General features: G+C 38.3%; 1 protein-coding gene across 1 annotated transcript in view; it reads left to right on the top strand.

Moving 5' to 3' along the window:
• JMY (junction mediating and regulatory protein, p53 cofactor) overlaps window positions 1-13,377 on the top strand; it is a 104,168-nt gene extending 90,791 nt beyond the window's left edge. The window contains exons 8-11 of the mRNA XM_044777937.2: window positions 471-566; window positions 1,772-2,372; window positions 3,452-3,762; window positions 7,793-13,377. Coding sequence (XP_044633872.2) covers window positions 471-566; window positions 1,772-2,372; window positions 3,452-3,759 — 1,005 coding nt within the window. The 3' untranslated portion in view covers window positions 3,760-3,762; window positions 7,793-13,377. The remainder of the gene's footprint in view (window positions 1-470; window positions 567-1,771; window positions 2,373-3,451; window positions 3,763-7,792) is intronic.
• The last annotated feature ends 281 nt before the right edge of the window (window positions 13,378-13,658 follow it).

Here is a 13,658-nt window from a genome sequence, read left to right as displayed (position 1 = left end):
GGAAGTACTTTCTTTTTCTTGAATTCCTGGTTATATTGGTTGAAATAATGTATAATATCTAAATTACTGACCAAGCGGTTGCTGATTTTATTTTTAAGGTCAACTATTTGAGTTAGCAGAATACAGCACCTACAGGTATTTCCTACTAAAATTGTTTAAGCCAGAACCCCAAAAATGAAACATTTTTTTAGTTCAGGGGAGATTTTATTTTACTTTATAAGCATCTTTAATTGGAAGTAAATGAAGAAAAGTGAAATAGCATTATTTTTGTCCACGTATCATTGTGAATTTTAAAATGATTTCTTTTAAAAACTGCTAGTATTTTGTGCTGTAAACTATTTTATTTAATGCATCAATCCTTCTTTGGAGTCATCCAGTTTACATATTGGAAGGACTCTTGTTTTGTTTTTCCTATTAATGTTAAAAATAAATGGGACACATCATAATGGAATTACTATTTTTTTTACCAGAAGAGAGAAAGATTACATGATGAAGAAGAAAGAAAAAGTGCCTGGGTTAGCCAAGAAAGACAGAGAACACTGGATAGACTTCGAACTTTCAAACAGGTAATAAAAGTGTGGTCAATTTATTGATTTTCACTGCTTTTTAAACAGAGCTACATCCACACTGCTCTTGTAAGATTTCTTTGAGAAAAACTTGCCTTTCCGTTTGTTATTTAGAAAATAATTATAATCATGGCAATCCTTTTAAATTTTTTTATTAATGTTTTGATTGCATGGCTCCTTTTCCTCTGGTTGTTTCCAGAATTAATATTCTTGTGACCCTTGGCCTACCACTTCAGTGGTATAAGAGGAATGGTCAGGGCCTCTGGGAAGCCTGGATTCCTCTTGAGTTTTATAAAATTAGTTCATAACTGACTATCCCTTTCAAGCATCAACTTGTTATTAATTCCACATACATCAGCATGGTAATAATCTAGGGAGATGACCAGTGGCAAAATTAGAAGGTGGATCAATGTACATGAGAAATGCTTCAGCTGTCCTCTTGCCAGGCTAACCCATGACACTGGACACTGATAACACAGCAGCTAAACATTTCCTTGAATCTGTGCTTAAGCTGAATGGTTCTAGTTGTTCAATTGCGCAAGGAGCCTTACTTCCACTGTCTGTGCTGAGCGGTCACCTAATAGAGGAAGGAAGCCTTTGATCAAGTCCTCTTAGTATTATAGTGGGGGGGGGCCTTAACACGAGGATCAGCCTTGTCTCAAGTAAATGTTGTCTACTGAGCGTGTTGATGCTAGGTTTTACTGTAGTAAAAGATACAGAACAAGAGTTCTGTGTATCAGTACTCCAGAACGTTGAATTCCCTTTTCTTCTAACATAAAATGCATATATTGTTTTCAGAACTTTTTTAAATGTCAAGCAGCCTTTTAAAAAGAACATTGTTTGACATCATTTAGTTTTTGTATTTTACATTGCTATTATTATCTTCCCATCTAAATTAGTAATTTTATTCATTAAAGATCTTTTTTAAATCATGTAATTTTAAACAGTGATTTCTTAAGTGGATAAGAGGGGACAGAGTGGATACAGGGTATAATTATAAGCAAATAATAGAGTTTGGTGATAAATTGGAAAGGTATTATGCTTTGGTATTCTGGTTTTCTCTATAACTTTATTAAAGAATTTTCCCTGAAAATCACAAAAGCTCCAAAACGACATCTTGCATTTGAGGGAGAAAATAAATAACCATTTGTTCATAAGCTGTTTTAATATAATTTAACCAGTTATAGTAACTTCTGATTTTTTAGAGGTACCCTGGCCAAGTTATACTTAAATCAACCAGATTGCGCCTGGCTCATGCGAGAAGCAGCAGCACAGCCAGTCCTGGGCCCTGCGAGGACCAGTGCGACTCTCTGCCAGGAGCGCTGCCGGTAGAAGAGAAGACGGAAGAGGCGGAGGAACGAGGCGCCAAGCTTGGGCCATCGCAGACAACAGAGCCCCAAAGCCTCCCACAGCTTGAAGATACTTCGTTAGCACAACTTGAAGCCACTTCATTACCTCTCAGTGGTCTTACCTCTGAACTGCCTCCTACTGGATCTCTTCCGCTTTTGAATAACATTGACCTTGAACCAGGTTCTGCTACCATAGATCCACTCCCACCACCTCTCCCTCCAACACCGCCTCCCCCACCGCCACCTCCTCCCCCTCCCCCACCGCCACCACCTCTGCCAGTTGCTAAGGACAACACCCTAGAGACACTGGAGAAAGGTCTGCCTAGAATGGAGGGAAATGAGAAGAGGATCCCGAAGTCTGCAAGTGCCCCCTCAGCACACCTCTTTGACAGCAGCCAGCTGGTCAGTGCCAGGAAGAAGCTCAAAAAGACTGCGGAAGGTTTGCAGAGGAGGAGAGGTAAGTTACAGAGATATTTTCCTGTTCGTCTGTTGAATAAACTGAGGCATAATCAGAGGACTTTTTATTTCATAGGACCTTACAAAGCTTAAAACATTATTTTATTTTTGGACATTATATGATAGCAAACATGTTTTCAAGGTTGCAGCGGGGCAGAATTCTTACCAACCCACGTCAAGAAATGTGTATCATCTTGAGCTCTTAGACATGTTTTTAAAAACATTTAAGTGATATTGGATCTGTTTGGTAATACATAGTAGGTGGCTCCTTTTGTAATGGAAAGAAAACCTGATTTTAAACTTGGGAAATACAAGAAAGGTATTCACATCAGAAAGGTAAGCCATCTGGTCAGGCCTGTCACACTAGGATGACATCAGTAGGACCGTGGAAAATTTGGTCACATTTTCGAGGACCTTGATATTCCCTTTGTATAAAGAAGCAAAAAAGAAGGAGTAATATGTATAGTTTATTAATGTCAGATATGCCTTCATACAGCTATTTTTGAAAAGGATAGAATAATCCTGTCCCTTAAGGAACTTTAGCTTCCATAGGGAAAACATTCTGTAAAACAATTTGCATGTTACCTTTTAATCCAAGACACCATCCTGTAAACTATTTCCTACTATAACCTGAGTAGAGTTTCATATGTGAAACAAGAAGATGAAAAATATGGCACAATCACCACAATGAACCACAATCTAACTTTTTAAAATTAAGAGTGTAACCCAATGTCTATCTGAATTTAGGTTGGCTGGTGCGTTTTGGGAATCCTCTGGGAGTCTCACCCATGGTTTTACTGAAGACTCCCTCCTAGCCCGCCGAGTGCTCACCTCTCTCACATGCAAATGAGAGAAATGCTAATAATAGCTGACATGGAATTTGAGTCTTGGGATTTCTTTTTTTAAACAAGCATAGTGAAGCTCTCCTGTCCTCTGGCAACCTTCTGTTTACGCTTCATGGTCCATTTTGTAGATGGTGTTTTCAGTGTCCTGGGCTATTACTGTCCTAAAGTCTACAGGTCTACACTTTGACTCGAAGTGCCATCCTAACTGTAATTGTTCTCTCTCGTTTTTCTAAAGTGAGCTCCCCCATGGATGAGGTGCTAGCTTCCTTGAAGCGTGGTAGTTTTCATCTGAAAAAGGTTGAACAGCGAACTCTGCCTCCTTTTCCTGATGAAGATGACAGTAATAATATCTTGGCACAAATAAGGAAAGGGGTGAAATTGAAGAAGGTACAGAAGGAAGTTTTAAGAGAATCCTTCACGCTCCTGCCCGACACAGACCCTCTAACACGGAGCATCCATGAAGCTCTCAGAAGAATCAAAGAAGCATCCCCTGAGTCAGAGGATGAAGAGGAGGCTGTGCCTTGCACGGACTGGGAAAACTAACAAGTATGGCTTCCTTTTTTTGGTAGCATTCAGCGATACAGTTTTATAGTGGATGATGAAGTCTGTTCTGTTTTGAGTCTGAGGCTTATTATTTATTATACAGCTCAGTTATAGCATGGATCATAAATTTGTAAACTTCAGGTTTTACTTGTGTAGTTTCAAGGAGCTTAACAGAAAAGCACTTTCCAAAGATACTGCTATGTAAACGCTGTGTTTTTTATATCCTGCTCATTAAAAATTTCTGCAGTACAACTATATCCCAAGTACAGAGGACAGTCTTACTCTAGTAAAGGGACGGTCTTATTCTACTTTTTAAAAAAGGAAAGGCTTTTTCTATTTTGGTTACAAACTGTTAAAATGCATATTGAATTTTGATGTCTCATTAGCTGCCCGCAAAGGAAGTTTTTAAGATCAGTCTAAAAAAATTGTTGTATTGTTTGATTATTTAGCTTTCTAAGCCTTTAAAACTAAGGTTTATCATTTTAAGGCTTATCATAGTTACTGCATGGTCTAGATAAAATTGCAGCTAACATAATAAATATATAAAAATTGTGTACATATCTTACTGAGTACCCCTGTGGCTATTGGTTACGCATTTGGCATTTTCCTAAGGTAACAGAGAGTTGTACTCCACTACATTTTAATAAGCTAATGGTAGAGTAATGTGGCACAAATTATGCTAAATATATAGAATCAGTAAAGATAACACATTCTATAGATTAAATAGGATACAGGATTGGTAATGATCATAACTGAAATGTTACAATTTGTGCAAAATATATTCTATTAGTTATTATGTTTTTTTGATGGAATATGTTTCTGGGGGCTTCCGAACATTCACCAAAAATGGGAAGACTCTAGTCCTGGAGGAAGTAGGTAAAGGCATAATAAACTTATTCACTAGCACAGTAATTCTTAAACATGTCTATCGTAAGAATTACTGGGGGAGCTGATTAAAAATGAAGATTCCTGGCCGTCGCTCCCGAGGAGCTGACTGAATAGACGTGATGCATGCACGGGCGCACGTCTGGATTTGGGAGACTTAATACAAAAAAATGCAAGTTATGTCGTTAATTTTTTATATTGATTATATGTGGAAAGATGCTATTTTGGATATATCAAATAAAATATTTCTAAAAGCAGTTTTACCTTTTCCTTCTGGGCTTGGTCCATCAGGAAAGTGTTCCTGTACTACACTCCCAGCCCCACCCCGCCATCAGTGTCTGCACCCGTCAGTGGCTTAACAAAAAGAGTGAAAAATCGCATTCCTCTTGATCCGTGGTTGTGTGTTACCTTTAATGTGCTTCAGCCAACAGTCGACAGCACCAGTGTCCTGCCATGGGTCTTGGGCTTTTGGTATCCTTTTTTCCTGTTACTTAGACTCTAATTATCAGTTACTTTGTATGACCTAGTGTTTTTGGATTCTAAAATAATTTTAAACCATTTGTGCTTGTACATAGTACACTATGCTTTGTAGAGGAATGTAAAGATATTAGTATGTCTACTCAGTGTGTGAATGCGTCTAGAGACTCAGGTGTGTCTGATTGGGAATCTTTTCCACACTGAGTCGTCTCCCACTTTACAGTGCTTGCTACCTATTTTCTTGTGTCCTTTTGCTTGTGGCTTCTCAGTGAGCTGCTGAGCTGCTAAGCCTATGCCTAAAACTACCATCTTAGTACTGATTGGTTAATCCCACAGCTGGGCCTTCATTTCATTGGGTGTTTAGTCCTTTTGTTATCCCTGCTTGCAATGGCCCAGCCAGGGTACATGACCCCATCCCTGCTTGTCTTCTCCCATCCCACCAGATCCTGCCCAACACATGATATTGCAGCAGCATTTTGTATATTCAAGTGGCTGGATGTTATTTATAGCTTTTGGCCGCTCGTTTAGCCATCTATCAGATGTTAAGAATATGGTCTATGATGAATACCACTTTGAAAATTGCCTAAAACTTTTCTTTTTTGGGGTGATCGTTTATGGCTGGTGTATGTAGTATAATGTGGAGAGAAATGGTGAAATACTCCCAGAAAATTTATGAGCTTGGAATGTTGCAAAGTCGCTTTTAAAAGACTGAATGTACCCTACACCGGAAGCAGACCACAGACTGTACTTAGACGCCGCTTAACGACGGGGCTACGCTCTGAGAAATGTGTTGTTAGGGGATTTTGTTGTTGTGTGAACATCATGGAGTGCACTTACACAAACCTAGATGCTGCAGCCTACTACACACCTGGGCTCTAGGGTACTAGTCTTACGGACCCACTGTCATATGTGGGGTCTGTCGTTGACCAAAAGGCGTTATGAAGCACACGGCTGTAGTTGTGTTCCCCACCCACTGAGCAGGCAGTGAGAAGGAGCTGTGTGTCGCTGCTTTATGTGTGGTCTTGGGAAATCATTTTTAAAGGCCCTGAACTTTTAGATACTTCTCTATGATTGGCTGAAAAGGCTATATTTGTACTGCCTATTATTAATCGGTTTCTTTCTTAGAGATTTTAAATCATTAATGTAATCCCATACTTTTGTTTTTTGAAGAACTAATTTCTCAAAACGTCATGAAATTAGAAGTGAAGGTCCTTGTTCTGCCTAATCTTCCTCTAAAAACTCTTCTCAGAGATAGTCATAGGTAATAATATCCTTGAAGGGGATTTCTAAACATAAGGAAATACAAGTAATTATATATCTTTTTCTTGAGTTTCTAATTTATTTCCTCTGGGGTCCTTCTTAAACTTGGAAGTAACTATAATGACGCCACACACTAGAGATACATTGTGAGTCACAGGTGTAATTGTAAAAGTTCCAAAAGTCACACTAAAAACGGTTAAAAGGAACAGGTGAAATTGATTTTAGTAATACTTTATTTTACGTGATATATCCAAAATAGAGTCTTTCAACATATCAGTATAAAAAATTCACAATGTAGTTTATGTATTTTTTTGGTACTGAATCTTTAAAATCCAGTGGGTGTTTTACACTTACTAGTAGCACATCTCAATTTGTACGCTAAGTATTCAGTGGTTAAAGTGAAATGTCCTACTAAAACAATAAAATTGTATTTAATGGACAGATTTTTATATTGCTTCATTTAATTTAAATCAAATGAAAACTTCAGTTTCTCAGCCACACTAGCCACGCTTCAAGTGCTCAGTAGCCACATGTATTAGGTAATGCAGAACTGTAATGAAATAAGTCGGTACTTTATTCATGTGTGTGTCAGCTTTTGTCTGGCAGATTGGTTTTTATATATATGTTCCTGTGCCCTGAGTAAGCTCTTAGATCTCAAACACAGCTATTTTCAATTTTAAAAAGTCCTGGTAAAGTGTTCATTTAAAGACTAGTACTAATCCTGACCTCTAAATATCACTGTAACAAACACTGACTCTAGTGAATTTTAGAGATACTCTTTAATAGTACTTAGCATACTGGGAGTTTATGAGGCAAATATTTTAGTTTGTATTTTCCTTTTTAGTATATAGTTTTGACATACATGTTAGAGCAAAAAGGAATGAAAGTCAAAGCGAATCTAATATACAACTTTTTAAACAGTGTTCAAAATCCATATTCAGATTATTTTGTTTTCATTTTTATTGCTTTAAGAGTAGAAGCAGGGGCTGGCCCCGTGGCCAAGTGGTTAAGTTCGCGCCCTCTGCTGCAGGCGGCCAGTGTTTCGTTGGTTCGAATCCTGGGCGCGGACATGGCACCACTCATCAAACCACACTGAGGCAGCGTCCCACATGCCACAACTAGAAGGACCCACAGCGAAGAATATACAACTATGTACTGGGGGGCTTTGGGGAGAAAAAGGGAAAAAATAAAATCTTTAAAAAAAAAAAAACTTTAAAGAAAAAAAAGAGTAGAAGCATATCCTTTTTTAAAAAACATGTCTGCTGTACACCATCTGTATAATGGCCACTTAGAAGAAAAAAACCATCAGTGTTGACCTGGATCTTGCAGAGGGGGTGAGGAAGCATACCTACACACTATCTTTAATAGGTCACCTTTTTCTAATACACTGTATTGTTTTGTTTGTAAACAGGTGACCCAACAGAAAGAAAAAGATACCTACAGTTGAAGATTGGTTTTTATTCTTTCGGAAAACAAAATTTTAAGCACTTTGTTCCTCAGTTGGATTTCATTAGATCCCAAGTGTATGGGATCAGTGGTGTGAAAAAAGGAAGCACAATTGGCAAGTGATCGCTTTTCCAGTCATTCCAATAGACCGTGAGTTTTAGATGTGCAATGTTCCTGACAGCAGTGAAGAAAAGGCCTTCCGGAGATTCCTGGCTTTTGAAGCACCTTCCCCTCCTGTCCACGCATTTACATCCTTGTAGTGGCCAGTAGAGCTCGGGGTTGCTGTGAGTTGGAAGAACACTGGGTTGACAGATCTACTGTGAGCTGTATCGGGACTGCTTTGAAACCCATCTTTCAGTGCACTGAATAAGTCATCTGCTTAAATACAGAGCTGCTTCCATATCAGCTTCTATAAAGTAGTGCGACACTCTGAAAAAGAAGTTTATCATGATAGCTATAGGACAGGAATTGAAAGAAAATCAGATGGAAAGGCTCTGAAAATTTCCACATTACTCATCTCCAAAGGAATTTTCATAAAGATGTTTGACAACATCTGAAAAGATACGTAACCATGGAGATACACCTATTAATGTGTTTACCACAACACAATACATTTAACATGGCGTATTTTTAGAAGACCACACACTCTTAACACTTTGTAAGGTTTCGAAGTACAAATTTCCATGCTTAGCTCTTCATAATTGTGAATTTATAATAGTTTGAATTTTATGTGCAGCTTTGTTTATGAGAAGCAATACTTTGTAATTTGATAATATTTCAAATTATCTTTAGTCTTTTTGTTTGAACTATTGCTTGATTACTGTAACTTGACATGACTTTCCTATTGAGAATCAAAATCAGGATTCAGTAATAGGGATGCAGATCTTAAGTCTTTTTAACATGCACCATTTTAAGTTTTATTTTTATGCTCCACAGTGAAAAAAGTGTGCCGTGTGCAGTTGTGTGGCACTTAACGACAGGTATGCGTTCTGAGAAATGTGTCATTAGGCAATTTGCTCATTGTGTGAACATCATAGAGTGTGCAGCCTACTCCCACCTAGGCTGTGTGGCGCTAAACTTAGGGGACCACTGTCCTGTGCGCGGCCTGTCGTCGACCGAAGCCTTGTTATGCGGCGCACGGCTGCATGCAGAACGCAGACAGGCAGAAAAGCCTGCTTGCCTGGCGTTTCACTATCTCCACATGCTGTGAGTGGGATTTTGGGAGAGAGCCTTTGTTATTGTCACTAAGTTTTTCAACGTGTGTGTAGCTCTAGGTGCTGATTTTGCTGTAATGGAGTCCTGAAGGATGCCTTTATATGAATGGAGAGACATCATGAATTCTCAGCAGGACTGTTGTAGGCTTGAATGAAGGTAGATATGTGGAACTCAGTTTACAGTGTGCTGTCGAGTGTAATTCTGCTTGAGACAGATGCTGGCCTTTATGAGAAAGGAGTTAAGGACTGAAGCACCAAAAAGAACTTTCTTTCTTATGAGGCGGTTCTCTGGCCTGGACCCAGAAGCAGTCCCAGAGTAAAAGCCCTCCAAAGTATATGAATCGGTGTTCCTGGAGAAAAAAAGAAATGGTCGCACCTTTATCACTTTAAAATGTTATTTCCTTTAAAATAATTATGGGGAAAGTTTTTTGGCAATAGGTTATATAAAACAAAATCTTTCTGCTTAAATGTTGGTAATATGTTTATAGATGAGACTAGGAGCTTTTGCACACCATTTTCACGATACCTTGGTTGTATTCTAGCATTATTCCCACATCTTGTCTGGGAAGATTAGAAATCTTCACCCCATGATGGGGGTGGGGGGGTAGATTTTTTTCCCCTGTACACCTTCAGTAAAGCATTGAAGTATGCCTTTTAACCCAAAGAATGATTGGTTTGATTGTTAATACGTCTGAAAAAAGTTTTTTTAGCAAAAATCATGTATTAGTTTTATGCCTTTGGATGCTTGTTCATTACATAAGTTGTTTTTGGTTTTTGTTTTCACTTACTGACATTTAGAAAAATACTGGAGGATCTAGTGTTAAATTAACAACAAAGGCATGGGGACTTTCCTGTGTTGAGGGAATTACTACCCATTTAATCTTACAGCTGGGATTCCATGTTAAAGACAGGCTCACTTATACAAGGGTCCTGTGGTCTGTCTTCCTGAGAGCCCTAGAGACCCTTGTAGGGCGCACTCACGGCTCTCAGCACGTCCCTTTGTAGCGCTCCGTGGCGGTTATCCCACACTTGAGAGTGAGTAGGTGAAAGGAAAGCCTCGTTGGCAGCCACTGTGCTCATTCTCTGGCAAATAACGTTCTCCAGCACACCCGTTCTCTTCCTCAAGATTCAGGTTCCTGCTTCCACAAAATTACACTTTATTTAGCTGCAGGTCATCAGCTGCGCAGTTCTCACAAATAATATTAAAATTTCAAATAACTATGGTCCACTTGTCCGTCAAGATGAGATTACCAATTGAATCCTCTTGTTAATTTTAAAGCAGTTTCAGAACCAAAAATTATATGTAAACATGGCTAAATTTTTTTTTTCTTGTCCCTAAGAAAATGAGCATCTTTGGTCTTAGTATTTGGCCTTAGTATTAAATTTGTATATATTTACTTATCATGGTACTTCCAGATGATCATGTTTCCAGTTCCAGTCTTGCCTGTACTATTTATATGGTTTAAAATATTTGACAGTTCTATTTCTGTTATTGTATCATTTCTGTGTTAAGATCCACAAACAGCTGCTTGCTGATGTTGAGTCAATTCAGAGGTGAATTGACCAGTCTAGTCTCAACAGCAATATATTGAAAATCGGGAAACAAGTAGATGATGACTTGGGGATGTTTTGAGGTTAATGTTACTGCTCACTTGAATGTCAATTTTCAGTATTTCCCCTACTAATGCGACCAACATTATGTATATATAACCAGTGTGGCCTGTTTAGAAAAGGTGTGGTTAGTGACGTACACTCCCCATGGCACCGGAGGGTGCAGTGAGGAAAGGCCTGGCTCGAGGATTTCCACCTTGCTTACTCGGTGGATATTTTATCAGCTTATGGAGTTCGTGAGCAGCATAAAAACAATCATTCCTTAATTCTTCATTGTGGAACTGGCACATTTCTATAAAATGCATTTCTAAACGGGCTCCAAGGCACAGCTGTAACAGTCGATCAGCTGTAGTATTTCCACAGTGGGAATGTGGGGATTTTCTCATGACATGAAACTGTAGAAAATTCTCAGCCCTGTCATGTACTCTGTATAATGAGGGGAAAATCCTTGTTTCTACAAAGCTGCAGGGTGTAGCAATACATGGTAACATATGGCCTGACCACTTGATGTCATAAAATGTGTTCACCTGTAAAGCATACTTTGGCCATAGCAGATACTAAAGAATTAAAACTCTTACTATATCAGTGGAGCAAAAATTAATGGGCAGCATCCTCTCTGTTTGGAACGGGACCAGTATACACTTTAATTTTATGCATTCCCTTAGACTCCAGTTTTTAACTACATTCATTGAGTATGTGTATGAATTTAAGTCACTGCTTTTAGCCTAGGTGAAGTTTTTTTCTTTCACTAAATACAAGGGTGTTTTTTGCCTTATAATTTAATTGTTATGCACTCAACATCAGATACCAACCTGTAAAGTACTAATGGGTCCTTAAAGGCCTTATCAGGGAGTTGAAATTTCATATATATTACCGGGTTATTTGTAAAGAATCTTTTTGAACAGCTGTAAAACATTTAAAAACCATGGCAGATGCATTGTTAACATGCAGCCATTTGATAGTGAAAGCAGAAAACTTAACAAGTTTTATCTAATTCCTGCACTGAATTTAAATGATAATATAAAGTTAAACGTGCATTTTAAACAGACTTTATTCCCATTTATTGCTTAGCATGGAAGAACTGTGCTTAGTGCTAGAGGATTGACCGACAAGATTTATCTCAGATGGAAGAGAGGTAAGCGAGTTGAAGCACCTTACTTTTGGAGCACGTTGCGTTTCTTCCGGCTCCTGAGCCTTCAGTAGCTATCCCTGAACTCTCCCGCAGAGCGCTCTGTAGTTAAAGCACATGAGGAAGAGCCTCTGCTCAATTAAGCTTTGTAAAATGAAGCAATGGTATTTTTTATCCTGTAAATATAGTCTAATTTAAAAGTTTTTCCTACAAAATGAGTTTATATTGCTGCCTAAACTATCATATATGTAAACAGAGGTTTTTTAAAGGTGAGAGGGAGTCTGGATTGCGTGTGTGTGTGTGTGTGTGTGTGTGTGTGTGTGAAATGTTTGCCCATTATTTCGAAGACGTGTTCATTCTAAAATTTTCTGTTCTGCCCATGGTAAATGTACAGCTTGGTATTTTGAGGAATTTAGTTGATTGAATTCCAAATTTATAAATGTTTCTCCCCTTCTGCAAACATGTTAATTATGCCGCTGTAAGGTGCATGTACAGAAAATACCTCTGAGGTTGACATTAAATATTTTATCAATGTTATTTCACACTGAATCTCAAAGCAGCTATTTGTTTTGAGGGTTAGGGGGAAGTTTGTTTCTTTTCAAGTCAGGTATAACCAAGTGTGGCGCAATTTGGGGAGTTAAGGATGGAAAGGAAAGACCCTGGAAAGGGATCTTTAGGTGTATGCAAAAGGTATGGGTGTTGGTTTAGAGTTCAATTTTAACAAGGGAAGTTTTGGTTTTTGTTTTTTTTTTTAACTTGCATGTTCTATGGTTAACTATCAAAGAGTGTAACAAGTTATTCCAGCTTTTCCCAGTACTAATTATGTTGGTTTTAAGAAGTCTCCATAATCACAAGATGGCTTTTTCCCTTCATTTGTGAACCAAGAGGGGTAGACAATACAGCCCATAGGTGGCTTCTGACTTCTTCGACTTGGACAGAATCCCCACTGTCTCATTGAATTTCTCATTGTACTGTATGTCTTGCCAAGTGTGAGACCGTAATATATAGTTTATGAAAAATCGAAGGCTACAGATCATTTTGCATGAATAATAAAGCCCATTAGGGCTAATGAAACTGACATGTTTTTTAGCCTTTCTGGTTAAATGAAACTTTTAATGGCAAACTGACTCACCATTTACCAGCTTTGTGCAATGTTATAATGGTAGAAGCAGACACTAACTGGCACACTGCTTGGCTGGTGAGGATGGCTTTACCACCGAGACGTCAGTTGGACAGTGTGCACAGTGTATTGTAAATGCCAACTCTTGCAAATTTACAATACTTAATATGCTCAGTTAACATTCTAAAGTATTAAAAGTGCAAAGAAAAAACTAGGCAGGCATTTATAGCAATACTCTGAAATCTCCAATTGTTTTGACAGTTGCCTTTTGCCCTTTAGTGCAACTTTTCTGCATTGTAATTTGTCTTGCTTTGTATTTCATGTTTTACACTCATGACTTCAGAGTTAAGTACTTGTTCACCAAGTGTTGCAATCACCTTTCTCTTCTTGTACATGCAATGTAACAACATACAGTTTTGGTGCTTAACGATACTCCTTTTTTTCTTTAATAAAAGATATTTATTGAGTTAACTTAATTTCGTTTGTTTACACGAGCATTGGTGGTAATACTGTCACTTCATTTCAGACAGAAGGAGCATGGCAAGTTGTGCATTTGTTATAACATGTTGAGCAGGATTCAGAAACTATCCACCCCTCTGCTTCTGTCTCTTCCCGACCACTGTTTGTACTGAGATATTTTAATGGCAACTTTACTTGTGCTAGTAACAGCCTTATTTGTGTCTGCGTAACTGCCCACATAGTTTGGAAATGATGACCTCCAAAATTGGAAGGTCTTTAAATGCCTGTCATTTAGCAG

This window comes from Equus asinus, chromosome 9 (assembly GCF_041296235.1).
Source record: "Equus asinus isolate D_3611 breed Donkey chromosome 9, EquAss-T2T_v2, whole genome shotgun sequence".
NCBI lineage: Eukaryota > Metazoa > Chordata > Mammalia > Perissodactyla > Equidae > Equus > Equus asinus.
This window is presented reverse-complemented; position numbering and strand designations above follow the sequence as displayed.